Genomic DNA, 8,575 nt, shown 5'->3' on the forward strand with positions numbered 1-8,575 from the left:
ATTTATTTTCCTTTTCCCCCCTTTTTTTCCTCTCCATTTTTCCTGGGGAAATGGGGGGGGGGGGGGAATCAAGGAAAAAAGAAAGAAAGTCAATTATGGGGTATTATTTTTTTAGCACCATTCAGGGAAAAACACAGACAAAAACTGGGGTCCCCCCCTATTTTTTTCTACAGCTCTAGTTCAGAGTAGAGTCTGAGTCACACTCTCTCAGCCTCTGAAGAAACTTGCCAAGAAAACCCCATGACAGTTTTGCCTTTGGGTGGCCATAAGTCAGAAATTGCTTGAAAGCTCACCACAATAACAACAACAGCAAAAAGCCACCCCTGGAAATAGTTTTTGGATTTTGGAGTACAGCCTAGCCTAAAACAAGCCCAAATGGCTTCCCAAGAGGCTTCTTCTCATGCCTTTTGCAAGGAGGGAGATTTGTACAGGCTGTTCGTGTGAAGAAGGCAGCCCCCGCGAGGTCCAAGGGAGGATAAAAGCTTGCACCTTGACCATCATGAGTTAGCCATTTGTGTTCTCCTTTCAAAGTACTCAGTTATAGTGCTATGATTCCACTTTAACTGCTCTGGTTCCATCCCATGGAAGCAAGGAATTTGCAGTTTAGGGAAGAACCTATTAGGACTTAGCTTAATGCCCTGTGAAACCTGCGGCGCCCCTTTTGCAACACTGGCTGCTGATCTGTTTCTGGGCACAATCCAAACTGCTGGTTATTATGACCTAAAAAGTCCTATACAGCTGAAATAAATCCAGGTTATCTGAAGGACTGTATTGCCCTGTATGAGGCTGCCGATGTCTTGATATCACCTAGTGTCTTGAGTATACCATGGGCAGCCAAACAAATGGGTCCTAGAAGAGATCAAGAAGACAGATCTTTCCCTGCAACCCAAAATGACGAAACTGAGGCTGTTGTATTTTGGCCACATGAGAATGCTGGGAAAGACTGAGGGCAGTAGAAAGAGGAAACTGAAACTGAAACCTTTCTTGACTCCATAAGAGACTAGTCTTTTCAAGGAAAAAGAAAATGAATACATTCAAAATATATGTGGCAAGAGGCCAATTTCTTGACTGTAGGATCTTTCAAAACTACAGCTGCCTTCCTCCAGCTGCAAATTCTTCAGCAACACATTTCTTCCAGGATTACGAAATATTTTACTTGGAAATGCAGCTCAAGAGCAGTGTACAAATACATATCTATTAATGTGAAGTCGAAGGCTTTCATGGCCGGCATCCATAGTTTTTTGTGCTTCCAGGCAGATACATACTGTCCCATTTTGACAAGGACAGTCCTGATTAATGTTCTGTCCTCTCACTTTTTCAACTTCTTTTAAAATGTCCCAATGTCTCTGTCCTCCAATTTTCTCCCATCGCTTGCTGCAAACTGAGTTCAAATTGGAAGGGACAAAATCTTTCCCTCCCATGTAGGCTTGGGCAAAAGCAAACTGCTACAACCTCTCTTTGATTGTCTGTTGTTTAAAAATAAAGGCTGCCTTGATTCCAAATCTCACCGCCTTGAGTCCTAGTCTTGGAGAAAAGGCAGAGCATGAATAAAGTGACTTGCTGATTGGAAGATTGGAAGGTTCCTCTCCGTACTCACTGGGGAGCCCTCTGAACACCCCAGGTATCTCGAGGGACAGGTGGTAGTGCAGTGACGATGGTCCAGCGCAGGGATGGCCTCCTTCTCCCAGAGAAGGTTGGTGGTCCTCTTCTAATGAGCCTCTTGCCCCTTAGCATATTGCCTGGACTCAGAGCTCCGGGCTTGACCAGGGGAGAAAAGGAAATGTGAAAGAGGGCTTCGATAGGTGCAAGTGTAATGTGAATGACGTTCTGCTGCTGAACCAATCCATCAATAGGGATCAGAAACCTAATTATTTGTAAGTGGGAACGAGGCCGCAGTCTTCCCCCAGATCAGAACCCTGCTTCTGGAACTGGTGAAGTGTCGCCTACTGCAACCCTTTAATGTGCTCTCTGCTATATCTTTTATATCTTGCTTCTTGTGTGTGAGCATGAGAGTGTTTTGTGTGTGTGTTGATTCCCCCTTTAATCAATAAACTAAACTAATTTGGAACTTGCCCTTCGAGTTCTTGAACACAGGATTTGAATGCATAGGCTTGTGTCCTGGCTTTAGAGATGTGTGAGGCCCTCTCGCTGCTTCCTATCCAGCTATATGAATTCCCCCATTGAATAAAATTTAGGGTGCCCTCCCAGGATCCGAGCATTTTGGGTAACACTTCTGTTGTTGTCCCACTGTTTCAACTGCTTTTAAAATGTCCCAGTTTCTCCCTTAGTCCTCAGCTTATTTAAATTGCTACAAACTGAGTTTGAAATGGGGGAAAAATCACTTGCACTCAACCAACTCAGCTGTGGGGAGCGATGGGGCAGCATCTTACCCATCCCAGTCAGCTCAGGCAAAAGCAAACTGCTGCAGTCTCTCCCAACTTGTCTCTTCTTCCTCATTAATTTTTTCCACCATGACTATGCATTTGATATGTGTTGGCCACATGTGTCCTAGTTTTCATCTGTGAAATGTGAGAGCGTCTGAATTTATCAAAAACTCTAGCTAAAGGCTTCTTTCATCTCCTAAAAACGAATGTTGTTTATCCAAGAGAAGCATGAGAGATAAAGCACTGAAGACTTATTAGAAAAAAACCCTCTTTATTTACATATATACAGTTAGACAGGTAATAAACATGATGCATGCCAGCTGGGCTGGTCCCAAAGCAACAGCAGTATCCAAAGCTTATTTTTTTCCCTACTGTAAATTAAAAGTCTTAGAGCTAGTTTTGTTTTCAAACTACCTTTTGTTCACCTAGAGTATGGTCACATTTATGCCAATGTGCACATGTACATGTATTTTTAAACTCAGGGATTCCCCATACAAATACCAATTTTAGAGGGATCTGTCTCAGGACTGCAACAGGAAAGGGAAGAGTTCAGTTTCCTTCCCCATGTTTGCTCTCTAACTCAATAACTATCAGACATTTTTTCTGAAAATCCACATGTCAAAAGCAGACTCATGAAAAAAAGTCCATTTTCCCCACTCATACTGGAAATGCAGCTTTGCCATGTCTACAGGGATGTATTCGATGGGATTATTCAGCTGGTAAAATTAATCCTAGTAGAACGTGAGTTGAATCTTGTTGTTCACATATATTTCAAATGCATCCGTTTACGTTTTTTTTTTGGGGGGGGTTTGCGAAAAAACCCATTTAACCCAGGATAATTGATCTCATTCCCTCCTCCCCCAGGTTTTCCTAAAAGATTAACACTGTAGGCTGTGTGCACAACTGAAGCAAATACACCTGGGATAAAACTCTGCATGCCTTGAATGTGTTTTGAATACATCAATTTCATTAACTCTATCTTTATTCACAGTGTTGACACATGTGAGCAATAGAACTTGCAGAGATGCAGTTCCAATTTAAAAAAATAATGATGTGAACAAAAACACCGGAATGTGTGAGTGAGATTATTCGCATACTAGCGCTGAAAAACAACAATGAATGATCCCTAAAGCAGAATGGGTGTTGTAGTACAATACATCTGGAGGTTGCCAGATGGACCAAGCCTGCGAAAGAAACGTCTATTTTCCAGCTATGATTACTTAAAGAAATGCCCAGGAAGAAAGACCTGATAGCAGGACAGTATTTTTCCTAAAATTGTTTTTAAAAAAACCAAACCAAAACAATAATTGTAACAAAAAATAAAAATAAAATAAGTGTGACATTGTTTTCCTTGAGGTCCCGTACTTTTCTGTTTCCATTTACAGTAAAATTAACTTGCCCTGAAAGAAGTGAAGTAGTAGAATAGCTTAATGTCAAAATCCCTGCAGCTGTTATGAGCACAGTCTTGTCATTGAACAACAAGGCTGGCAGTGTTTTTGTCTGGAATTTTTTAGAGCTTGCTCTGAAGAAGACAAATCCTTCTGGAATCTGATAGGAAGTCCTCAAGGAGAAGATAAAACAAGGTCCCTGAAATCAGTTTGAACCGTAGCATCAGCCTTCCTCTGTAATGAAATGGCCAGTTACATTTTCATACTCTTCTCCTTTTCACTCTTGTGGTCTTTAATTCTTCTTCTTCATAATGGCCTGCAAGGGAAACAAAGAAAAACGTTATTTTGTTTTCTGTAACTCAGTGGGTTCATTTGTAGCTAACAGGTATAAGGCACTATGCCTCAAGATGTCTGCCTGGAAGGAGTTGCAAATGCACCTTTCCTGACATAAAATATTGGGAAAGTTATGTGATGGGGTTATATAGCAGAAACTGATACTGCAGAGACATAGTGATTTCAGCCATAGGTGATGACATAAATGGGGAGGAAACAGGCAGGTTGTTCCTGTTAGAAGAATCTACCCGTAACAACAAAAAAAGGGCAATATGGGTACAAGAGAGGCAAACTGAGCCTGCCATGGGTTTGAAATTGTGTGTAGTTTAATTAATTAGGCAACATTCATGCTTGCTGTTTAGTTCTGACAATGAACATCTCTGGACTAGATCTATAGTTACTGAATAAAGCTTTACTGAGTTTTAATTATCGAACCCTGCATTTTCTGAACCTGCTTCCTGCTGGATTTGGCACTGCCCTTATACTTATATTTTCTTATACCCCTGATCTCTCTAACAGTTACGCTTCTCCTTACCTCTTTTATTCTCCTGCCCTGTACTCTGTTTGTGTCAAGACATCTTCTCCTCCCATCTGTTTTGAAAACGACTCTGCAAGAGAGAAAATTGAATAATTACATACTAGGCGATTCATTAGTGAGGTCAGGATTAAAGAAGCAATCAGAATCATAGGACCCCGAATTCCCATCATGTGTCATACTGTTTGAAAAGGAATGTTTTTGTCAATACTTTAAGTAACTTGTGTTTATTAGTTGACACATGGCCTTCTGTTAATATTGGTTATTATTTTCCATTGTTGTGATTGCATGCCTTCATTTCTGACTTATGGCAACCCTATCACAGGGTTTTTTTTAGCAAAATTTATTCAGAGGAGTTTGCCATTGCCTTTCCCTGAGGCTGAGAAAGTGTGAGTTGCCTAAGATCATTCAATGGGTTTCATGGCTGAGGGTCCAACACTCAAACCACTATGCCATGTTGGCTTTCCATTACTTTAACAAAAATTTAGGAGTGATGAAAATGACATCAAACTTTTTAAAATTGCTGTCAAAGTGCCTCCAAAAGGTATTAAAATGTCCTTAAAAGATAATTTTAGAAAGTAGCAAAACCCACAACAATAATGTAATGTTTTTATACATTACTTTTGAAATTAACTCAATCAATGAAAAGATCACTTGCTACAGGTCATTACTTCCATTTTCTGCACTGATTTAAAAAACCAGACAAGAGGTGGCAACATTGCACAATGATAGTGGTGTGGTTGCAGTTTGACAGCCATGGCTGCATCTATGGAACTCTGGCATTTGAGGTTTGGTGAGGCACCAGCACTCTTTGGCCAAGAATTCTAAATACCTCACGAAACTACAAATCCCAAGATTCTATACCACTGGAGCCATAACAGTTAAAATGATATCAAAGTGTTATAACTGTGCAGTGTGAAAGAGACCTTCTTTGGCTTGTATAATTGTCTACTTACACTAACTCTTGATGTTCACAGCTGGAGCTTGGCAGGTGGTATTCCACTTCAGCAATGTTCCGCATGTCAACGCCAGGCATGCGCTTTCCTCGACAGAGACAGCGCCCCCGCCCAGAGGTTGGCATTCCTGCAAGAGATGGTACAATAGATCTTAAGTTGCACATTCAGCCACAGTAACATAACGTCTAACTGAAAGCCAGCATGGTATAGTGGTTTGAGCATTGGACTATGACTCTGGAGACAAGGGTTCGAGTCCATGCGTGGCCATGAAAACCCCACTGGTTGCCCCTTGGGTAAGTCATACTCTCTCAATCTCAGAGGATGACAATGGCAAACCCCCTCTGAAGAAACTTGCCAAGAAAACTCAATGACAGGTTTCGTCTTAGGGTCACCATAAAAAGAAATGACTTGAAGGCACACAGCAACCATAACAATAGCATAACTTTTATATCGGCTAGGAGGCTGTTCCTTTGGAAACATTAGTGGGGGGAAAACCCTGTCAATCTAACGCAATAAAATGCTGATATATGAACTCGAAAATTTCTAATGTTATATAATCCAATAGAAAATCCTTGTCAATCTGATGAAATAAAATGCTGATGTGTGAATTCACAAAATTTCTAATGTTTGGGGATTGTTTTGTTTTTCCTGTTTGTTTTCTTTTGCAAAACTAGATTTCCATTTCCTTCAGTTACCTTTATGCTATCATTCTTCCATAATACCCCAGGTGCATACATAGTTGTCTTCACCCCATTTTTTTGTGAGGTAGATTTTTCGGTTAAACGGGAGAATACCAGACCAAGATAATAATCCCGTGTATTGTGTGGACAAGTACAGAATTTAATGTGTGTCTCTGCAATCTTAATTTGACCCAGTATCCAACAGCTCTCTCTGTGTGTAGGAATCAAGCAGCCTTCCAGATATTGTTGAACTGCAGCTTCCAACTTCCTTCACTATTGGCTATGCTGGCTGGGACTGCTGGGACTTGCAGTCTTATAGGGCTGCACAGTTACCACTCTTGTGCTTTAGCATTCTATCTCATGTAGAGCTGCTCCTCTTTTTCTGCTTTTTATTATTATTATTATTATTTTTACTAGCTTGCGCCTATATCTTTAACAGCAGAAATTTAGCAGGCTCCTGCTTGTACTGTAGTCTGGACCACTTTGCTGGAAGCAAACTATATAGAACTAAATAAGACTTTAGTCGCCACGTATAGGATTGCATAGTTAATATTTTACACCAATACAATGCTTTTATAACTGACAGTGTATAAGAAGAGAAAGCATTCTGCAACTTAGATTTGGGGCAAGAAATCAAGTCTTTTTCATATTTCTATAATCTTCCAAGGATGAAATATACGGATATATCAATCAACGTTAATGAGGCCTACAAACCTGATATTAAAAACCAGGTATTTTCAGGAAATCTACATCCTGTACTGAATACTTACTCTGTACAAAATTTAGTATGCACAGTAATCAGAAGAAACATACTATCCTGACCATGGGCTGTATAATCCAATAGGAAACCCGTCAATCTGTATCTGAAGATTCACATTCTAATCTATGGAGTAAATTATCTGTCTACCATTTTGGAAATTACCTGAATGTCAATTGCATTTAGCATTCTACCTAGGTAGAAAAACATACTAAAGTCTGTCGTGAACAACTTTATGTTAAACTACTGAGATGCCTAATGAGAAAGTATAAATTAAACTCCAACATGATTCCTCCAGAACAAGAATCGAGAACCGAGTCACTGTGGCATTCACAGGATAGGCAGCATCTGCACTGCAGAAATAACCCAGTTCGACACCACTTTGACTGCCAAAGCTTAACACTATCTTAACACTATCCAACACCAAAACTGCCAAAACAGCACAACGGTTGGCATCTTGGATTTCTAGCTATTCTAGAACTTTAAAAAAAATTCTAGAAACTGTAGTTTGTTGTGGCACCAGAGCTTTCTGACAAAGAAGGCTAAATGTCTCATAAGCTACAATTCCCCAGAATTCCATAGCATTGAGCCATGGCAGATAAAGTGGTGTCAAACTGGATTATGTCTGCCTTGCAGATGCAGCCTCAGCAATTGAAAATGTTGGGGCCACGTATCCACCCTGCATCTCCCAGCACCTCAAAATGGTCTACAGTTTAGAAAATTTTCGACTACAGCTCCCCAAATCCCCTAACCAGCATGGCCAATATTTGGGAGATTCTAGGAGCTGGTAGTCCAAAAAAGTAGCAAAAAAAGAGCTGGAAGTTTTTGCATTTGTCAATGGTATTAAATGAAAGAAAAGAAAACCAAAATGATATTACCTTGCAGGAGAGCTGCACAGAGGATAAGGAGCAAGATTGTGAGAGCAGACTTCATCATCTTTGCTTTGCTGAGGGTTTCTGCCTTCTTCTTTCCTTCCAAGGATGCAGCTGGAAGAGGGAGATCTGGTGTGTGGACTGAGACTGGAGTGAGTCTGCTATTTATGGGCTGCTTTCACCTACGCTTCCATCCTCATGGGAAATTCCCTTTCTCAGCCACTTTCAGTTTCCAAGCATTGTCATTTCAAATAAATCTTTATCCATTTCCTATCTTAACACTATCCAACACCAAAACTGCCAAAACAGCACAACGGTTGGCATCTTGGATTTCTAGCTATTCTAGAACTTTAAAAAAAAATACTACACTTTCCTCCTTATTGTGTACTGTTCCTACTTCTTCTTCCCCACTTACTCTCCCAATCTTAATTTTCTTATTAAACTTATTAAACTCTTTCATGCACCAGTTTTGTCTTGCTTCTCATTATGCATACTTTTTTTCTGTTGTTGTTGTTGTTTGCCTTCAAGTTTTTTCTGACTTATGGAGACCCTAAGGTGAACCTATCATGGAGTTTTCTTGGCATGTTTTGTTCAGAGGAGGTTGGCCATTGCCTTCCCCTGAGGCTGAGAGTATGTGACTTATCCAAGCTCACCCAGTGGATTTCATGAC

At 40.4% G+C, this 8,575-nt stretch overlaps 1 protein-coding gene across 1 annotated transcript; it reads right to left on the bottom strand.

Annotated features, from left to right (window-relative positions):
* Positions 1-2,643: 2,643 nt before the first annotated feature.
* Positions 2,644-8,156, bottom strand: CXCL11 (C-X-C motif chemokine ligand 11). The gene is made up of 4 exons (XM_089527125.1): positions 7,912-8,156; positions 5,597-5,723; positions 4,641-4,713; positions 2,644-4,088 (listed from the first exon to the last, which is right to left on the bottom strand). The coding sequence occupies exons 1-4, from the start codon at positions 7,967-7,969 to the stop codon at positions 4,065-4,067; spliced, it is 282 nt and encodes a 93-aa protein (XP_089383251.1). The 5' UTR covers positions 7,970-8,156; the 3' UTR covers positions 2,644-4,064.
* Positions 8,157-8,575: the final 419 nt, after the last annotated feature.

This window comes from Sceloporus occidentalis, unplaced genomic scaffold, assembly GCF_023333645.1.
Source record: "Sceloporus occidentalis isolate IW3139 unplaced genomic scaffold, rSceOcc1.0.p SCAF_5, whole genome shotgun sequence".
In the NCBI taxonomy this organism is placed as follows: domain Eukaryota; kingdom Metazoa; phylum Chordata; class Lepidosauria; order Squamata; family Phrynosomatidae; genus Sceloporus; species Sceloporus occidentalis.